Below are 22,123 nucleotides of genomic sequence, written 5' to 3' on the forward strand. Positions count from 1 at the left end.
TGAAGTTAATAGAGAGTGTGATTAAAGTGTGGTTTCGCGATCCAGAAGTAAAAGAAATGTGTGAAAGACTAGTCAGTTCGATGTCAAAGAGAGTAAGAGCCGTGATTAAAGCAAAAGGTGGACATATCAATTATTAATGTATAGATAATAAATAAATAAACAGCTTTATGAATAATTTTTAAATTTTCCTGCTTGTCCCAATTAATTTGCACAGCACTGTAAATATCCCAATATAGAAAATATTAAACTGATGATGGCTTGCCCTTATTGAAATCAAAGACGTGTGTGTGTGGTCAATAATGTGTTCAGACACAAAACCAAAAGATGTATTTGTTATTGGTGATATTGTGGGGAGGGCAAACCTTCAGATTCTAATGAATATTTATAAAAGTTCGTTGCTGAAGCAGAACATTTATTTAAACAAGCTTACTCTTACAATGGAAAGTATGAATAAAGTTGTAAGCGCTGATTTGCGCCACACCTGAAAAGCCTTTTGTTTCAAAAGGTGAAAGGGCATTCAGGATTTTATGACACCACGAAATGCAGGATTGAAGGAGTTTGAATAGACAGGAAAACATGTTTTCCAGGCCTTGTAGTGGTTTTAAGAACAGATGAGGACTTCTCTCGCAAAACTGACAAAGAGTACCATATTTGCTTGTCAATTTTAGTTCAGATCCCTGACTTGGGACTAGTTACGCATGTTGTATGTTTGGGAGTTATGCGAAAGTTGAACTTTTGGATTAGTGGCCCTTTGTTTCATCATTTAGGAAGTAACCAAGTTAAAGATATTTCTGCAAATTTAGTTTGTTTAAAAGAAATAGTACTCTTGTGTGAGTTTGTTAGAAAGCCCAGTCCACTTAATGAACTTAGCAATTGGAAGGCTAGAGAAACTTTTTGCTGAATTTTGACCCTGTCCTTTTATGCTAAGTTTTAGAGAGGAATGTATACAATAATTTCTTAACACTGCATGTAGCCATTGTTATTCTAAATTGTGAAGACCTTAAAGAATTTTTGCAACATGCCAATGAGCTCTTGCAGCATTTTGTATTGTCTTATGCAGAATTATATAAAGTTTAAAATGTTCGCACAATGTCCACAGCCTCTTACGTTTAGTAGGAGATATAGAAATGTATGGCACTTTAGATTCTTTCAGTGCTTTTTGTTTCAAAAAATCATATGCAGCAAATTAAAAAGCTCATTAGAAAATCAAATAAGCCACTAGAACAGATAAGGAAAAGACTCAGAAAAAGAACATTTCCAAAAAGCACCCAAACCATCTTGTTCTAATAAATTTTTAAAACCTCATAACAATGGCCCAATTTTAATAGACATAAAAGAATGTATTCAGTATATATAGTATGTAATCATGAAAATCATGAAATCAATTGTTCAAAAGAAGCAGATTGATGTGTTTTATTAAAAGATCATATTTTAGTTGAAGTTCATAATATGATTTTTCATGTGGAAGAAAATATTCATCAAAAAGTTGGTGTAAAACTGGAAAAAGTTAAAGATTTGTATTGAGTGCAAGGCAGTTAAAGTTTAAGTGACATTCAAGTTGTGAAACAATGTGACACTCTTCAAGAATAGCCACTATTTCTTAACTTAAAAAAATTTCAGAATCAAAGAACATATTTTATTATAAAGATGCTGCAGAAGCAGGAAACGACTTTCTCCGCAACTATAATTATAGTAACTCAAATGTAGCAGATTTCATCTGCTCTCAATGCTCAAAGCAAGTAAAGGAAAACAGGACTAAATGGAGCATTTTGGAAACTATTATTGTGTATGGACGTTAAAATATTTCGCTTAGAGGACACAGAGATGATGGAAGAGTAATTGACCATGAAACGAATGCTGTTGCTTGTGAAAATGAAGGAAAAATCAGACCCTTACTCAGATTTTGCATGTCAGCTGGAGATAAAATATTAGAAGACCATTTAGGAAAAGCATCAAATGCCATGTACACCAGCAAGACAATGCAGAATGAAATTATAAACTGCTGCATAGATGCAAGAAACATTAATTGATAAGTTCGTCAAAGCAGGCATTTTCAGCATCATTTTTGATGAGACTACAGATATGTCTCATGTAGAAAAAGTTAGTCTTTCTTTCCACTGTTTGCATGAGCAACAAATCAGAGATTTTTTTCTTTTGTATATGTCTATGAATCTATTTGTAGCGAAGACATTGCAAATGAACACCGAGAAGCGTGACTTACAGGTGCAGCTCTGGGTCACGTTGTTGAAGACATTTTGAAATCTACCCCTTTGGAACACGTGATTCGACTTGTTCGGTGTTTAGTCACTTGGGGATTTATATACTTTCGCCGAACATTTACATCTTTTAAGACCGGGAATCTATTTTTCTCGGATAGGTTCGAATTTACAGGTAAATTTTAAACAATTTAAAATACATTCTAACTCTTTACGAATCTCTCCAAGAACCAAAAAATGGCTTTTGCCAACATGGTTCACTTCACTTTCTGGCAGAGCTGATTTCAACTTTACAACGAGTGCTCCTATATTTTTGTAGTTCCACGTACAATCATTTGAAAAAAGTATGCCCCTTAAATAGCTTAAAAGTTATATTGCAAAGTTTAAACTTCTCGCCGTGGAAAAGGCTGAGCAAATCGGAAATAGAGAGGCTGCTCCTGAATTTGACATTGACGAAAAACGCATAGGACGGTGGAAAAAGGATAAAGGAACTTTGTCCGCAATGCTGCAAAACGAATGGGCGAACTGGACAGGATGTCAAGTTGGAGAAAAACTTGTCGATTTGGATAAAGGAAAGAAGAAACTGGTGTTCTGTTATCAACTGTTAAAATCAAGCTCCAAGCCGAAAAAAGGCATCCAAAATGAATACAAAGGATTTTGAGGGCAGCCAGTCTTGGTGTTGCCGATTTATGCAGCCCAAGACAAAAACTATAGTGGCGCAAGCTTTGCCCTCCGACTGGGAGACAAAGAAGGCAGATTTTCTAAAATTTGTGCGGAAGTCAATTTCCAAGAAAAAATTTGAACTGTCACAAATCATCAACATAGATGAAGTTCCTCCAACTTTCGACTGTCCTCCCAGCAAAAACTGTGAATATTGTGTCAACGGGAAATGAAAAATGCTCATGTACGTGTGTTTTGTCTTATGCAGACGATGGCGAAAAATTGAAACCGCCGATTGTATTCAAGCGAAAAACCTTGCCGAAAGAAGAGTTTCCATCAGAAAACAATGGAAAGATTGGATGACAGATGGTCTCCATTCTTGTACGAAAACGGGGAGGATACGAAAAGCGAGCTACGCCGAAATTGCCAAATGGGTTAGCGAATCGTGGAGGTATGTGAAAAAAAGCGTCTTCGTGAACGTATTCAAAGCCACCGAAATCACTGATAACAGAGTGGTCGATGAATCTGAGGACATTGATTCAGACATTGACACTAACAGTGAACAATTACATATATATATATATATATATATATATATATATATATATATATATATATATATATATATATATATCAGGTCTTTACAGATTCTTTTTCATTCACTGAAGAGTTCATAAAAATCTTTTTTAATAAGTAGAAGGTCTGTATTTCTGAGTTTGATTTGAAAGTTTGCCTTCATGAAAACATAAAATGAAATCCACAGAGCCCTAAAAGAAATTTAGCTTCTTACTTAAATTGTTATTTTAGTCAGCAAAATAAAGCTAAAACTATGGAAGAGCTGAGAGTATTGAGGACCTTGATTCCTTGAGCTTTGATCACATGAAACAAAAAGAGGAGCTTATATTACAAGGATAATTCTATGTTGTTTGAGACCATGGATGTTTCTAATACATCAAATCCTCATGAAGTTGAAGATTTTTGTACAGTGGAGGAATTTTTGATTTAATGGATGTTTCCTACATATACGTAAAGAAAACTTTAGATTCCTCACCCTTTACTTCTGAACATGTACATTCGAGTTTGAATGATGGATTGGGATCATGGGCCTTATTTTTTAACATTCCATACAATGAATTCCGATTTCCCTTAAAAACCTTAAAGCTCCATGTTTCAGAAGATCTTCAAGTGGATACAAGAACCCTGCTTAAGACTGCACATGTGGAAACTTTTATTCTTCCTGATGGTAAAAATATTGTCATTTTGGCTAGAAAAAGACAGTAAAAAATATTATAGATGATGTGGAATATAAATATCCAAATGTTGAAGATATTAAACTGTTGATTAATGTTGATGGCTTGCCCCTATTGGAATCGTCAAAAAGTTGTGTGTGTCTATCCAATACTGTGCTCAGATACAAAATTAAAAGCTGTATTTGTTATTGGTGCATATCGTGGGGAAGGCAAACCAGCAAATTTTAATGAATATTTAGAAAAGTTTATTGCTGAAGCAGAAAATTAATTTAAACAAGTTTAACCTTACAATGGAAAGACATATGATGTAAAGCTTGAAGCGCTGATATGCGACACACCTGCTAAGTCTTTTGCTTCAAAAGTGAAAGGGCATTCAGGATTTTATAGTTGCACAAAATGTAGGATTGAAGGAGTTCGCATAGACAGGAAAATGTATTTTCCTAGCTTTGTAGAGGTTTTAAGAACTGATGAGGACTTTTCTCATGAAACTGACAAAGAGTACCACAACGGCTAGTCAATATTTGTTCTGATTCCCGACTTTGGACTTGTTACGCAATACCATTGGATGTAATCAGTTGTTAAATTTGAGAATGGTCTCCAATTGATTCCTACAAGCAGGGTTACCCCTGCAACCGAAGTGGCTGGTATAGTGACAAGCTTAATTCTCTAAGAATAAACAAACAATATAACAATAAATCACTAAAAACTAAATTAGTTTTCTATATGGTTTATGGTCTTGCAGGATGTATTCAGTTGTTGAATTTGAGGATGGTTTACAGTTAATTCCCATCAGCTGGGTTACCCCTGATAACCGAAATTACTGACTTAGTGACAAGCTTAATCCCCAAAAAAGAGACGAAGAACAAACTGATTGCTGAGAAAGAAGTACTAGATAACAGCTGGCAGAAACTAACAATCCAAAGAGTTTTTGGACATGCTAGTAAGCATTTTCTTTCGATATTCAGAAAGCATTATGTACATGGTTTGGAAAGTAAGTATCCCAATATTGAAAATATTAAACTGATGATGGCTTGCCCTTATTGAAATCAAAGACGTGTGTGTGTGTGGCCAATAATGTGTTCAGACACAAAACTAAAAGATGTATTTGTTATTGGTGATGTTGTAGGGAGGGTAAACCTTCAGATTCTAATGAATATTTAGAAAAGTTTGTTGCTGAAGCAGAACATTTATTTAAACAAGCTTACTCTTAGAATGGAAAGTATGAATAAAGCTGTAAGCGCTGATTTGCGCCACACATGCAAAGCCTTTTTCTTTTTAAAGGTGAAAGGGCATTCAGGATTTTATAGCTGCACGAAAAGCAGGATTGAAGGAGTTTGCATAGACAGGAAAACATGTTTTCCAGGCCTTGTTGTGGTTTCAAGAACAGATGAGGACTTCTCTCGCAAAACTGACAAAGAGTATTATATTTGCTTGTCAATTTTAGTTCAGATCCCTGACTTTGGACTTGTTACGCATTTACCATTAGACTATGCATGTTGTATGTTTGGGAGTTATGTGAAAATTGAACTTTTGGATTAGTGGTTAGGAAGTTACCAAGTTACAGATATTTCTGCAAATTTAGTTTGTTTAAAAGAAATGGTACTCTTGTGTGAGTTTGTTAGAAAGTCCAGTCCACTTAATGAACTTAGCAATTGGAAGGCTACAGAAACTTTTTGCTGAATTTTGACCCTGTCATTTTACGCTAAGTTTTAGAGAGGGATGTATACAACAATTTCTTAACACTGCATGTAGCCATTGTTATTTTGAATTGTGAAGACCTTAAAGAATTTTTGCAATATACCAATGAGCTCTTGCTGCATTTTGTACTGTCTTATGCAGAATTATATAAAGTTTAAAATGTTCGCACAATGTCCACAGCCTCTTACGTTTAGTAGGAGATATAGAAATGTATGGCACTTTAGATTCTTTCAGTGTTTTTTGTTTCAAAAAATTATACACAGCAAATTAAAAAGCTCATTAGAAAATCAAATAAGCCACTAGAACAGATAAGGAAAAGACTCAGAAAAAGAACATTTCCAAAAAGCACCCAAACCATCTTGTTCTAATAAATTTTTAAAACCTCATAACAATGGCCCAATTTTAATAGACATAAAAGAATGTATTCAGTATATATAGTATGTAATCATGAAAATCATGAAATCAATTGTTCAAAAGAAGCAGATTGATGTGTTTTATTAAAAGATCATATTTTAGTTGAAGTTCATAATATGATTTTTCATGTGGAAGAAAATATTCATCAAAAAGTTGGTGTAAAACTGGAAAAAGTTAAAGATTTGTATTGAGTGCCAGTTAAAGTTTAAGTGACATTTATTTTGTGAAACAATGTGACACTCTTCAAGAATAGCCACTATTTTTTAACTTAAAAAAATTTCAGAATCAAAGAACATATTTTATTATAAAGATGCTGCAGAAGCAGGAAAAGACTTTCTCCGCAACTATAATTGCAGTAACTCAAATGTAGCAGATTTCATCTGCTCTCAATGCTCAAAGCAAGTAAAGGAAGGACTAAATGGAGCATTTTGGAAACTATTATTGTGTATGGACGTTAAAATATTTCGCTTAGAGGACACAGAGATGATGGAAGAGTAATTGACCATGAAACGAATGCTGTTGCTTGTGAAAATGAAGGAAACTTCAGACCCTTGCTCAGATTTCGCATGTCAGCTAGAGATAAAATGTTAGAAGACCATTTATGAAAAGCATCAAATGCCATGTACACCAGAAAGACAATGCAGAATGAAATTATCAACTGCTGCATAGATGCAAGAAACATTAATTGATAGGTTCGTCAAAGCAGGCATTTTCAGCATCATTTTTGATGAGACTACAGATATGTCTCATGTAGAAAAAGTTAGTCTTCCCCTTTCCACTATTTGCATGAGCAACAAATCAGAGTTTTTTTTTTTTTTTTTTTGTTTCATATATGCCTATGAATCTATTTGTAGCGAAGACACTGAAAACGAACACGGAGAAGTGCGACTTACTGGTGTAGCTCTGGGTCATGTTGTTAAAGACATTTTGAAATCTACCTCCTTGGAGTTAGTACACTAGATCTCTGGTCACAGTGCTTGGCTCTATTGAACCCCCCTCTCCATCATTTCATACCTCCTTGGATGTATTGAAATGGGTTGATATCAGTACAGATAATTGTGTGGCCATGACCTGTGACATTCTAGAAAAATTTGGAGCTGTGGCGACACTTTTAACTCAAAGCCACAAATGCTATGCAATGTCAATGTTTCGGCCGCTCTTTGAACAATTCTCTAGAAACAACTTGCAAAGTGGTACTGTGTAGAAATGCTGTAGGAACAATGAAAAAAGTTATTTCATTTTTAAATGATTCAGCAAAAAGAAAACAAAGATTTGAGAAATTTCTAGACACAGTATTCAAGGGTTTTTCCTGCACCAGATAGTATGAAAGGCATGATGGAAATTTACAGTTTCAGACGAAACTCAACAAAATTGTTCAAGCGCTTGAGCAAATAACAACCTGGATCGATAAAAATGCATCATCAGAAGCTTTTTGCCTTTAAGTCCTTTTGCAAACAGTTATTGCCCTCTGTGATATTTTAGGTACAACAAGGCAAGTCAGCGTCCTTCTGCAATCTGAATCATTACACTTAAATCGTGCTAATGAAGCTTTTTCAGATGTATCAACAATTTTGAAATCACGCCGAGAAAATGTACCAGAGTATTTCAAGGATCTTTTTGCAGAAGCTGAATCAATTGCTGAAGAGCAAGCCATAGAAATTACTATGCCACATTTAATTCAAAGATAAACTCGTTGTACTAATGCGTCAGCGAACTCCGTAGAACAGTACTTTTTGCACACTATTTATATTCATGTGATTTTTGACTTGGAACTGGGCTTGTTACGGCTTTTTTCAAAAACATTGAATTCAAATAATTGTACTGCATTTTGTTTTTTAACTCGGGATACTTAATAAATTGATGATTGGAACACATAGAAACATCCAAAATGAGTATGTGCAAGAAACTTAGACTGCCCCCCCCCCCCAAAAAAGATCTGCTAGATCCATTACTGGTTCAGCGTTAGTCTATTGTAAACTATGCCACACCAATATTTTGCATAGCCTTTCTAATCTTCCAAAGCATGAAAGAAGTATTGCCATTAGTCAGCAGAATACTGTATTTAACATTAAAGTGAGAAAGTGCAATAGCGCATTCAATCACTTGGGAGAAATTATTACAGAATATGGGAAAGAGAGCCAGGGAATATTAAGCTATGTGGGGCCAAATGCATTGGGTTGATTAAAAAATGCCATCCCCTCAGCTATGAAAGAATTGGTTGAAGATCTCAAACAAAAAATATGCATTATAGACGAATCTACTGATATGACTTTAGCAAAATAATCACAGCATTTTTTGCTCTTATTGAAGTACAAGAAGCTACTGGGGAGATCATCTTCAATACTTTACAAAAAGAAATTAAAAAAGTAGTCAGCTTAGAAAACCTTACAATGCAAGCAGTAATTGTACAGAAAATCGAAATGACCCTAAATATTTCTAAATGTATTAATTTGAATGTTATTTTAAATTGCCAGAGACACCTTTACCAAAATTTTCCAGAAATTATCAAGATTGGTATATGTTCAAAAAAACAGTTCCAAACATTAATCATTTTAACTGATAATTTACATAAAACAAAGTAGTTATATTATTTAAAATCTACCTTGAGTCATAATGCATTAGGTGTTGTTAGAGCGTATGATCAGGCCTGGATTTGTGTACAAGCAAAGCAAGCTATAGCCTAGGCCCCCCGCTTTGTTAGGGGCCCCCAACTCCCGGAAATTAGCATGATTTGTTCCAAAAAAAAAAGTACTTGAAATTTTTTTTTTTCATTTTCTAGTGTTTAAAAATTTTGAAAATTTGGAAAAGTATGGCTACAAACCACAAATGGGAAGGGGTAGGGAGAAGGGATGAAGGGATGCTAATATATGTCAAATTCAGCTACTTGCTACATCCTGCACCAAAAATGTAAAAACCATGGTTCTCACGTTTCTGAAACATATTATACATTTTTGTGACTCACATGTTTTATATCTTGCTATTTTAATATTTCCGAATGCAGTATTTTGGAAGTTATTTTGTTATTGCTTGCTTTTATCTTACTTCTTCTGCATTATTATATAAATTGATGAACCAGAAATGGTTATTATTCCTCCTAAACGTGATTTAGTTAGTGATAAAGAAAAAATAGATCACTTTAATAAATTATCATACACCAACATGAAGTAACAAGCCTTCTGTACAAGATGCTGCTGGAAGTGTAGAAATTTTTACGAAGAAAAAATGCGATGAGCCCAGTTTCAAAATAAAGGATGCCAAGTGGAAAAAATGTAAACCAAAATGTGTATCAAATCGAACAGTCAATTCCTTTGAAAGAATATAAAAGACCTATTGAACTTTTTCATGTGATGGCTGAAGACAGAATATTACACTCTGTTAAAGAGATGAACCGTTATGCTTCCCAAAAGAATGATCATTCTTTTAGTATCTTAGAGAATTGAAAATAAATTGCAGCTGTTCCTAGGCGTTATATTTTTTAGGGGTCATCATATATAACCCCGGGAAAAAAAATGTCTTGCGAAAATGCTACTGATAATGGCACAACATTAGTTAGTAATACTATATCAAGATAAAAATACAGCGACATCAAACATTATCTTCATTTCAATGACGATTCCAAAATTGACAGACAAGATCATTATTACAAAATTGGACCATTGTTAGAAAAATTTAATGTTGCTTTGCAGCAGTTTGGCATATTTTCTGAGAATGTAACAATGGATGAAAGAATGGTGCATTGTTTTTGTAGACATGGCTGTAAGATGTTAATGAAAAACAAACCTCAGTAAAATTTGGATATAAATTATGGGTGGTGGTATATTACAATGAATAATGTTGGCCCTTTCAATATCATTCCTTATTAATTCCAATGAATAAAATAAGGCAGCGCAGTTTGCTATAAAATTACAAAGAATATTTCATCTGAACAATGAGCATATACTTGTAAAAAATGCTGATGGTCGACAAAGAAGATGCCTATTGAAAAATTGCAATCAAAAACCAATTACTATGTGCAAAAAATGCAATGTTAAACTTAGTTTAGACTATTTTCCAAAGCTTCGTAAGTAATTTCTTTCCCCGGAAGTTAAGAGAAAAATTCCGATTTTTGTAGTGCGTTGGACCGTTGTCCTATATATAGGACAACTTGTATTTTAAAAACTATAAAGGCTATTTTCAAAATTTTTATTTTATATGTCTAAGCACTTCCTAGTAAAAACGTAGTTAAAATTTAAAAAAAAAATTTAATGATGCGTTCTATGAATGGTCCAATTTGTGTTAATGATGCACTAAAAATCATAGCTCCAGATCCATTGATGAACCTGTTAGGAATTTTCCCAACTGTTGAAGCCCAAGAGGAAAAGGAGATTAGCCAAATTTGAAAGTTTAATCAAAGAATTATAAAAAATGATCAATGAGCATATTTTTCTAAAACAATCTGGAAGATAAAAAGCTTTTAAATACAACTATAGTGATGCAGCATGGGTTCATATGTCAGACATCATAACTTTGCATCTAACTCATACTTTGAACAAAGAATGTTTTTTTTATAATGATATTTTGCGGTAATGCAGTAAGAATTTTCATGCTGTCCCCTCTGTTAGATCACATGTCTGCTCTGATACAGTTTGTTTTTCAAATTCAAATGAAATGAGGCTTTATTTAAACATTTCTACTGTTCATGTTACTAAAAACCAAATCCAGCGGCACGACAGCCCATGAAACCCAAGGCCTACTGTGTCCATCTCAGTCTTCCTGATCAAGGGCTCTGAGGTGCTAGGCAGACGTTCCGGTTAGGTGGTTCACCGAAAGCGGAACCCCCAGGGTTTAGTTCCCAAGCACGCTTGGTACTCATTTTATTGACCCACTGAAGGGATAAACGGCTGAATTGATCATGCCCAACCCGGAATAGAACCCGGAAGTGGGGCATGGGAGTGCGAAGCACTACCACTGAGCCTTTGGGTTGATGTTACTACTTTGAAATATTTTGACTCGGGTGTGGGGGGGGAGGGGTTCTTTTAAACAGCTTTAAACCTATTTACAGAACATAAATTAGAGCATCTATAGAATATTGTCGACATGTATTATTTAATCTCTAGGGCTGGGCGATACATCGATACATCGCAAAACACCGGTGTCAAGCAATCATCGCCACGCCGATGTTTATATTTACTGTTCTTCCGATACACCGCGATTCCCGGTGAAACGCGATGTATCACGATACATCGTGATGCGCCGCGATGTTTCCAACGGCATCGGAACGTCTGAGCGAACCACGATGCTTGCGAAAGACCGCGTTCGTTGAAACACCGTGATGCGTCGGAAGGAAGAACGGCCTCATAATGATTCAGCGAGATTGCGCTCACTTATACACCGCGATGCATCGGAAGAACTGCCTTCGCAGATACATCGCGGATGACTCGGCGATACTACTCGCTGATACACCGCGATGCGTCGAAAGAACTGCCTTCGCAGATACATCGCGGATGACTCGGCGAGACTACTGGCTGATACACCGCGATGCATCACGATGCGTCGGAAGAACTGCCTTTGAAAATACATCGCGGTTTATGATGACTCGGCGACTGAAGTCGAAGCATCGCTTCTCGCAGCCAATGGCGAAGCATCGTGATATTATGTCGATGGCAGGGCCGTAGACAGGGTGGGGACCGCCGGGACAAATACTCACCGAAATTCTAGGACACAAACTTTTTAGTCCTTCCCTTTTTTTTTAGTTTTTCCTTCTCTACTCAAAAGAAAAAAGAAAAGAAACAACCAAGACTCTGAATCCTCTAATCAAAACGTTTCCCCTTCACCTTGACCTTGCTACTTCCTTCTTTCAGTCACATCCCTTCTCTGACTCCCCCCCCTCACAAGAAATGCGCAGTGGACAGGGGTCATTGTTTGAAAAGGGGAATGTCTTAGACTGGTTCATCTTCCATTTTCTCTTTCAAAAGTAGAGGGGGATTGGGGTTCCATCAAGTTTCGTGGTGGGTTGAATGTTTCATTGATTTCACCGCCTAAACACCCCCTAAAAAAAGCTTTTTAGCATTTGGTATCATCGCTTTGTGCGTTTGGTAAATGCTGACTCTTTACGCATTGTCAACATAGCTTTTCAAGCTATAGTTCAGTTTTTGGCGATTGCTACCCTTCAGCTGTATGCTCCTTGTGCTTGCTAATTGCTTGCATCAAAGTTTATTTTGAATAAAATTTTCTTAAATAAGTAAGTACAAATTTCACTATCAATCCATTTAAAATTTAATGCTATGTCTTTTTATGTATCCAAATTTATGTTTGCTTTTGTTTTCAGTTGTAGCTTCTCTAATCATTATTCTTCATGCTCCGGATCCAAATTTATTTTTGATTTTCATGAATAAGTAAGTACAATTTACTGTTTGTTCTTTATATTACCAAAACGTAAGTTCCAATCGTTAAAAAAAAGGAGCAGCATGAACCTTCTTCAAACCTTACAGAATTTCATAATATTAAGCGAAAAACCGAAACTCGCCGATAACCCCCCCCCCCACACTCACCAGTAGTTAACCCTCATCCCCCATTGGGTGTTTTATTTTTTAAAAATTCAGTTTTTGTCGAATCTTTTCCAAATTTGGCACAGTGGTTCTTTGATGCTCAGGAATTCACATAGAGTAGTGCAAAAAAAAATCCCCCCCACCATAGGATGGGGGGAAGCTTTTTTGAACATTAAGTTATTGTCGGATCTTTTACAAATTTGGCGGAGAGGTTCTTAGAAACTCAGAAATTCACTCAGGGTAGTGTTCGGAGCCCCCCTAAGCGCCCCACACCCACCCATAAGAGGTTCTCTTTATAAAAATCAAGTTTTTTTTTTGGGGGGGGGTGATATTTTCCAAATTTGATGCGGAGGTTCTCTGATACTCAGGAACTCATATAGAGTAGTTTTCGGAAGCCCGGTAGGGGGGCAACCCCCTACCCCATAGAGGGTTTTTCCTGTAAAAATCTAGTTTTGTTAGATCTTTTCCAAACTTGGCACGCCAGAATTCATAGAATAGTTTTCCCCTCCCATTAGGGGGTTGGGCAACTCCCATGGGGGGTTCTCCTTATAAAAATCTAGTTTTGTTGCATCTTTTCTAAACTTGGCACAGAGGTTCTTTGATACTCAGGAATTCACATAGAGTAGTTTTTTTCCCTTCCATTTATGGGGGTGGGACCCAACCCCCATGAGGGATTCTTCATATGAAAATAAAGTTTTTGTTAGCTCTTTTCCAAATTTGGCACAGAGGTTCTCGGTTGCTCAGGAATTCTTATAGAAAAGTTTTCGCGGTCCTGCTATAGGGTGAAACTCCCCCCCCCCAATTGGGAAGTTCTTCTTAAAACCAAGGTTTTGTTGGATCTTTTCCAAATTTGGCACAGAGGTTCTCTGGTATTCATGACTTCACTTAGGGTAGTTTTCGGGGCCCCGCTAGGGGTGAACCCCCCCTCCCCCCATAGAGGGTTTTTCTTTTCAAAAATCTAGTTTTTCTCGAATCTTACCCAAATTTGGCACATTGGTCCTTTGATACTCAGTATTTCTCATATTGTAGTTTTCTGGGCCCCGTTGCGGGGGCAACGCCCATAGGGGTTTTTCTTATAAAAATCCAATTTTAGTCGGATCTTTTTCAAAATTGGTTCACATATTCTTTGACTTTCAAGAATTTGTTACGCTATGAGGGGGGGGGGAGGGAAACCACCATGTGGGTTCCTATAAAAACCCCGTTATCTTCAGATCTATTTTAAATGCGGTACATGTGCCCTTGGATGCAAAGGAATCCCCATAGGATAGTTTTTGTCCCGTAGGATTTTTTTTCTGCGATTAACCAAGTTAGTTTGAACTAACGTTAATCACCATCTCTAATTGAATTAATTGAGATTATAAATAATCTAAACTCAATGGGAGGAAGATTAATTCAGCCGACTAATCAATCCATTGAATTTAGTTGATCTATGTAGTTCCTGCCCAATATTATACACTTTATTGCATTTTTAAATAGGTATTTTAATTGGTGCATTTATTCAATTGGGCATATATGAATACTAGAATTCATAATAATACATGAAATACCTATGAATACCGGGCTTCCGAAAACTAGTTTGAACTAACGTTAATCACCATCTCTAATTGAATTAATTGAGATTATAAATAATCTAAACTCAATGGGAGGAAGATTAATTCAGCCGACTAATCAATCCATTGAATTTAGTTGATCTATGTAGTTCCTGCCCAATATTATACACTTTATTGCATTTTTAAATAGGTATTTTAATTGGTGTGCTCTGATACTCAGGAACTCATATAGAGTAGTTTTCGGAAGCCCGGTAGGGGGGCAACCCCCTACCCCATAGAGGGTTTTTCCTGTAAAAATCTAGTTTTGTTAGATCTTTTCCAAACTTGGCACGCCAGAATTCATAGAATAGTTTTCCCCTCCCATTAGGGGGTTGGGCAACTCCCATGGGGGGTTCTCCTTATAAAAATCTAGTTTTGTTGCATCTTTTCTAAACTTGGCACAGAGGTTCTTTGATACTCAGGAATTCACATAGAGTAGTTTTTTTAATTCAATTAGAGATGGTGATTAACGTTAGTTCAAACTAGTTTTCGGAAGCCCGGTAGGGGGGCAACCCCCTACCCCATAGAGGGTTTTTCCTGTAAAAATCTAGTTTTGTTAGATCTTTTCCAAACTTGGCACGCCAGAATTCATAGAATAGTTTTCCCCTCCCATTAGGGGGTTGGGCAACTCCCATGGGGGGTTCTCCTTATAAAAATCTAGTTTTGTTGCATCTTTTCTAAACTTGGCACAGAGGTTCTTTGATACTCAGGAATTCACATAGAGTAGTTTTTTTCCCTTCCGTTTATGGGGGTGGGACCCAACCCCCATGAGGGATTCTTCATATGAAAATAAAGTTTTTGTTAGCTCTTTTCCAAATTTGGCACAGAGGTTCTCGGTTGCTCAGGAATTTACATAGAAAAGTTTTCGCGGTCCTGCTATAGGGTGAAACTCCCCCCCCCCCATTGGGAAGTTCTTCTTAAAACCAAGGTTTTGTTGGATCTTTTCCAAATTTGGCACAGAGGTTCTCTGGTATTCATGACTTTACTTAGGGTAGTTTTCGGGGCCCCGCTAGGGGTGAACCCCCCTCCCCCCATAGAGGGTTTTTCTTTTCAAAAATCTAGTTTTTCTCGAATCTTACCCAACTTTGGCACATTGGTCCTTTGATACTCAGTATTTCTCATATTGTAGTTTTCTGGGCCCCGATGCGGGGGCAACCCCCATAGGGGTTTTTCTTATAAAAATCCAATTTTAGTCTGATCTTTTTCAAAATTGGTTCACATATTCTTTGAATTTCAAGAATTTGTTACGCTATGAGGGGGGGGGGAGGGAAACCACCATGTGGGTTCCTATAAAAACCCCGTTATCTTCAGATCTATTTTAAATGCGGTACATGTGCCCTTGGATGCAAAGGAATCCCCATAGGATAGTTTTTGTCCCGTAGGATTTTTTTTCTGCGATTAACCAAGTTAGTTTGAACTAACGTTAATCACCATCTCTAATTGAATTAATTGAGATTATAAATAATCTAAACTCAATGGGAGGAAGATTAATTCAGCCGACTAATCAATCCATTGAATTTAGTTGATCTATGTAGTTCCTGCGCAATATTATACACTTTATTGCATTTTTAAATAGGTATTTTAATTGGTGCATTTTTAAGAGTCAGACTTTTTCAAGAAGTCCATACATTTTGTATTGAAAAAGAGGTCCCTTCTCCCTTGTTATCCTTATATACCTGGGGTGCTCCTCTAGGGAAGGTTATGGTGCAAACTACACCACTAGGGAGGTTGATTTGAGAGGTATTTTTCTCCTGTACTTGTGGTTTTTTTTAGATATTTGGGGGGAGGGGCATTGCTCTGAAGGGGTGGGCACCCCTGTGTTTGCAATATTTTGCATGCTTGAGGTTTATAAAGTAGTTATTTCTTGGTCCATATTTTCTGAAAATGACGTGTTGCAAACACTTATACACATACTTATAATATCATCCTAATTTTTCAGGTAAAGAAATGGCTCCTCCCCGCCGTAACCAGAACTTGATATATGACCAACTATTAGAAAAAAGGAACACTAAAAGTCCTGTTTGGAGACATTTTCGACTACCTGCAAATGAAAGTGGCCAACTGGTGGAAAGAGATGTTGCCATTTGCTCAGAATGCAAAGGTGTTATTTCTGCAAAAGGAGGAAGCACATCTAACTTAACAGGGCACCTAAAAATACACCATCCACTACTTTATTCCCAAACCTGCTCCACTAACAGACGCATGCAAACTGCAGCATGTAATAATCCCTTGGATGAACCTGATGTTTTAGAAATTGACGATGCTCGAAAAAACTGTGGTAGCAGCAGTGAAATTCCTCCAACGAAGAGGCAGAAAACAATGCTTGACTTTCAACCACTGGATGGCAATTCGGAAAAAAAAGTGCACACAATCTGTAGCAGAATTTATTGTTGGCACATTGCAGCCTTTTCACATAGTTGAATCTGGCCCGTTCATCAATATGATGAAAACTTTTAATCCACGTTATAAAATACCGGGAAGGAAATATTTTTCTAAAACAGCCATTCCAAAGCTATATAATGAAACAATTGAAAGAATAAAAAGGGAAATATCATTCATACAGCCTGATAGCATTTCCATAACGACCGATTGTTGGACATCTATAGCAAATGAACCTTATATTGCAGTTACAGTACACTTTATTGATTTGGATTGGACTTTAAAATCCTTTTGCCTCTCCTGCACACTTTTTCAAGAGGACCACACTGCAGAAAATATTGCTGAAGTCCTTTCTGAAATATTATCCAACTGGAACCTGAACGTGGAGCAAATAAGATGTTGCACTACAGATAATGGTCCGAATATAGTGAAAGCTGTTTTGTTATTAAAAGTGCCTCACATGCCATGTTTTGGTCATACACTAAACATAGGGATTAATAAAGCTTTTAAAATTTCAATTGTAAGTAGAGCTGTGGCAAGATTTAAAAAATTGCAAAACTCAATTGCACACAGTTGGAAGATGGCGAGAGACTTAAAAGAAGCTCAAGAGTTTCTCCAAGTGGAAGTCGTATCTTTGCCTAGTGCCTGTGTGACCAGATGGTGGAGTATTATTAAACTCTGTCGAAGGTTTTTGGAAAATCAGCTGCCTCTATGTAAGCTTTTCCAAGCTCATCCCGAGAAGAAGCATTTAATGTTAGATAGCTGTGAGGTAAAAGCGATAGAAGAGCTGCTGTGTGCAACAGAGTTTCTAGAAGAAATTTCCAACACACTTTCAGGAGAAAATTACACAACTATGTCATCAGTCTTGCCATTATTGAAGAAAATAAGGCGGTGTATGACAGCAGAAGATAGTGATAGCAATCTAATAACAGAAATTAAAACTAAAATTTTATCTTGTTTAGAAAGGTATGATAATGGTGATACACTGAATCTATTGAGACTTAGCACTTTTTGTGACCCACGATTTCGCCTCAAATTTGTAGATAATGAAGAAGAAACGAAAAAAATTGCTCTTGAATGGATGAGTAGCCATTACACACAATCTCCTAACCTTCCTCATAATGAGACTGCAATTGATCAAACAAAAAAGGGGTCTTGAAAAACTTTTGGAAGATGACGAGGTGGAAAGTCAAAGCACTAGTGATTTTCTTCCAACAAAAAAAAAGCTGCAGTTGAGCTGCAAAATTACTTGTCAATGCCTAAAGTTAGGTTAAATGATGATCCATTGACTTGGTGGAAGTTAAATGAGCACAACTTCCCGACGATCAAAATGCTGGCAAAGAAGTATTTAGCAATTCAAGGGTCAAGTGTTCCCTCAGAGCGAACTTTTAGCACGGCAGGAAATATAATTACGAAGAAAAGAGCATCCCTGCCACCGAAAAATTCTGAAATGCTAATATTTTTATTCCAAAATATGAAATAAAAATGAATCTTCTGTGTTTTTATGTGGCTCATGCTTTTGCAGGCCTTGCGACATACCCCACCCCCCTACCCCGCCCTTGATTTAATGAAAAGAAAATACATCGAAATATCGCGATGTATCGGAATATCGCGATGTTTACTGGCGATGAATCGCGATGTTAAAATCTGCAACATCGCCCAGCACTAGTTACACATAAGATTTAGTTAAATTGTGGAGCTTAAATGAGAACGTAATTCTAATGTTAGGTCAAAAAAAAAATAAAATATTGTTTCGTAAAATAAAAGGACTGTCTGATAGTTTTTTGTCTTAGAAGGCTTTGTGCATTTTTTAAAATAAAATATATTTCTGATTTTCCTTCCATTACACTTGTAATTCACCAGGAACAAGATGAGGCACAGTTGGTTGAAAACCTGATGCTCAGAAAAGCGTAGTCACAAATTAATGAAATGTATTTTTGCAGTAAGAAGAAAAAAACAAATGACTCATTTTTCGAAAAAAATCATAAATTTTAAAGTAATATTTTTCATTTATATTTTGTACAGAAGAATGAAGTATAGTTCAGCAAATAATTTTCCCTGGCTGTTTTTTCTAGTACTTTTCCTTTTTTGCTTTTATGTGCTATGATACATAAAACACTTTTAATTTTGTGGCATGCATATTGTTTTTATTTCCACTATTTGAACGACATTTTATGTATACAAAATCGTTCAAGATCTCGTTTTTTGGAGGTTACATGTAATTTTTCAATTCTTTTCCCCGTTTTCTTCCCTGATGTTATAAAAGCAACTGCCAACACAGTAAATATAGAATACAAATCAAACAAAATAATACCAATTCAAAAATAAAAATATAATTTTTAAAAACTTACCCCTTCAATTTGAGGATCACTAGTATTTCTAGGAGTCCATGATGGTAAATTAAATAACCTGGAGCTAAAAGAACAAAGTTTTGTCATAAATGAAACTGAAAATTAAAGTCTTCCAGCAAACATCAATAAAAATGAAAGTGACAGAAATAATATAAGTGATTAATTGGGAATTTCATTTTTTTAAAAATATAAAGCATCAATACAGTAACCTCCTGACTATCCATGAAATTGAATAGTTCAGCTATTGCATATAACCATTTCAAGGATAATCCACAAGATTATAACAGAGGACAAATATGCATTTGAATAATTTATACACACAACAGCCATGTTTACATGGACCTTTTCTACACGGAATAACCTGCTTTTAACCACATTCCGGTTATTTCCAGGATAAATGTGGATTTGTGAATGAATATAATGATAATATGAGAAAAGTTTTCTTCCAAAGGATTAGATAAATCCAAATTCCTTTTTTAATGAATCAACAAACAATACTTCACTGGAAAACCAATTTTTAAAGTTTTCAAGCCAACTATTCAATTATGTTTTACGTTTTTAGAATTATAATTCCTTATCATACTATGCACCATTAACTATATCATGAAAAGTAGAGTTAGTTCAGAAGCAAATTAAAAATTAACAAAGTAGAAATATACTGAGTTTATATTATTAAACACAAACCTGTAAACCAATGGCAGAGGTAGAAACATTAAAGCTGATGTCATATCCAGACCACAATCCAGCATAATTGTTGTGCCCTTGAAAGTTAAGATGTTGCATGGCTTATTTGGATGAGCACTTAAGCAGTACTGTAAAAATTTAAATTACATGTAAATTGCATTGAAAAACAGAGTAACTATTAACTGGGTAGTGATTGCAATTAGTTCAAATCAAATTGGTTTATTTTATTATGATTCAGGGTTGTAAGGGTTTCGGCCAGTGGTGTTTTTAACCAAGGCTGTGGAGTCGGAGCCGGACTGATTTTGGGGTAAAGGATTCTGAGTCATTCGAAAACATGCCGACTCTGGGTTTGATTGTTTTCTTTAATTTTCACCGACTTTCCTTGTATTTTTTAAACAACCGACTACCAATTAATTTGATCACATGTATAAAGGCCTCCTAATAAGAAAATCAGCTGGCTTGATTGTTTATCGAACTTTCTGTAAGAGCTCCCTATGCTGTCTCCTAGTTTGCTTATTTTTTAACTTTAGTTAACCGACAGCATCTGTCAGCAAACAGTTTTGTTGCCTACCATTTTCTAAGTAATAACGTTCAAATAATAATAATAATATATTTTTAAAACCTCAATCTCAGTTATAAAACAGTAAAATGAATATCTCTTGAGCAAGTCGGGAAACTTCTGAGGGAACTTGATGAAATAAGTTGTTGGCACGAAAGCGCAAATCCAAAAGATCCGACAGAATATAAATGGTTTTTTTTTTCAACCTAAAGACTTTATCTAAGACAGTTTGGTTATCACTAAAAAGTACAAAATAAAATAAGTACATGATTTATTGGTACATGATTAATCCAAAATTTTCATATTAAAACTAATTCTAAAGCTGTCAATAAAATTAAAATTAAAAATTGAGCCAAGAAATGTAGGTATATTGCAGAAACTATTCGTACAAAGCTGTATACTGCCGCATTTTGGGTATAATTTGCTCCAGACGTACATGTACACGACCTCTCCATGCAATATAGTGCAATATTTTCATTGAAATTTTTAAAAAGAAATGTAAGATTTATTGTTGGGGAAATTTTTCTGAATTAAAGTTTTTCAATTTAATAAACTCTAAAATTAAGTGAGGCAGGGGCAGCAAATAGGGGGTGCAAGAGGGGGCGGTCGCACCCCCAAAAATTTTCCTCAAAAGGATACGAAATAGGTAGACGACAAATATATTTGCAGTATTTTTAAACTGTATTTCCTTTTCTTTCATCCACTTTCTTTTTCAAGGAGTCGGTGACAAGGAAAGCAAGCTAAATCCCCCCCCCCTGCATTTTGTTTTCTTCTTCTCTAAAATTCAGTCTACCATTATATGCTTTGTGTGGGCTATCTCCCTCGTCAGTTGTCGTATATCGGCTGACACCTTTTTGAGATGACACTAACAGGACCAAAAAGATCACTGCTTGACAGGGTGACCCCTTCAAAACTAGTTTTGGTAAACTATGCATAGAATTTTCTTTGTTCTTTACTCGGGGTTGCCAAGGGGTTTCACCCTAAATAAATAGGGGGAAAATTTTAGAGAATGGGATTTTTTTAGGGAGATAAAAGTTTTAGCGGTAAATTTAGGGGCTTAAATTTTAGGGTTTTAGTGGATAAAAATGCTTTTCTTTAATCTTTAAAGATGCTGATGTTCGATTATTTCATTTATTTTTTTACTTTTTTGAGCCATAATAACCTTTGGTTTTGATCACAAATGACATAAAAACATAGGCGGATTTAGGACTAAGTTCCTGGGGGGGGCAGGATTTTTTTTTTTTGGAGCAACATTTTTAATTGCCCTCCACCCTATGTTTTTGTCTGTTTTCTATCATGCGTAAGGCCATTCTTTACTTTTTTATGTGTCGTTTTCATTACTGTGTGTAATCATGCTGTCCTTTTTAAATTGACCTTAAAAGAGAGAGGGCTCTGGTATTAAGAGAGTGACGCAGTGCTCCCTTTTAAGCGTGATATAGAATATCTCCAGTTTTAGGGGGGTCCGGGGGTTACTCCCCCGGAGGAAATTATCTAAAATGGATATAAACTTCTGCATTTTGAAGTATTATACGGGTTAATTGGAAATAATAGGCAAATAATTTTTTTTAAAAGTTTTACGCTTTAAAAGTGCTTTGTGATGCAAGTTAATACTTTAAAAGAAATGGTGCACAGATTTAGAGTATAGGTATCAAGAGAGTAACATACTACCCATTTAAACAATTCTTAATTTATACACTTGATAAGAAATAAAATTGAAGCACACTTTGCTTAGGAGTTTCGAAGACTTGTCTAATTATTTTCAAGGTTTGGTTAGTTAAATTGGGTTTTTGGCTCAA

General features: G+C 35.7%; 1 protein-coding gene across 1 annotated transcript in view; it reads right to left on the reverse strand.

Annotated features, from left to right (window-relative positions):
- LOC129230741 (integrator complex subunit 9-like) overlaps positions 1-22,123 on the reverse strand; it is a 133,720-nt gene that overhangs the window by 101,085 nt on the left and 10,512 nt on the right. The window contains 2 exon segments of the mRNA XM_054865167.1: positions 19,085-19,148; positions 19,769-19,896. Coding sequence (XP_054721142.1) covers positions 19,085-19,148; positions 19,769-19,896 — 192 coding nt within the window.

The sequence above is a fragment of the Uloborus diversus genome, chromosome 9 (assembly GCF_026930045.1).
Source record: "Uloborus diversus isolate 005 chromosome 9, Udiv.v.3.1, whole genome shotgun sequence".
In the NCBI taxonomy this organism is placed as follows: domain Eukaryota; kingdom Metazoa; phylum Arthropoda; class Arachnida; order Araneae; family Uloboridae; genus Uloborus; species Uloborus diversus.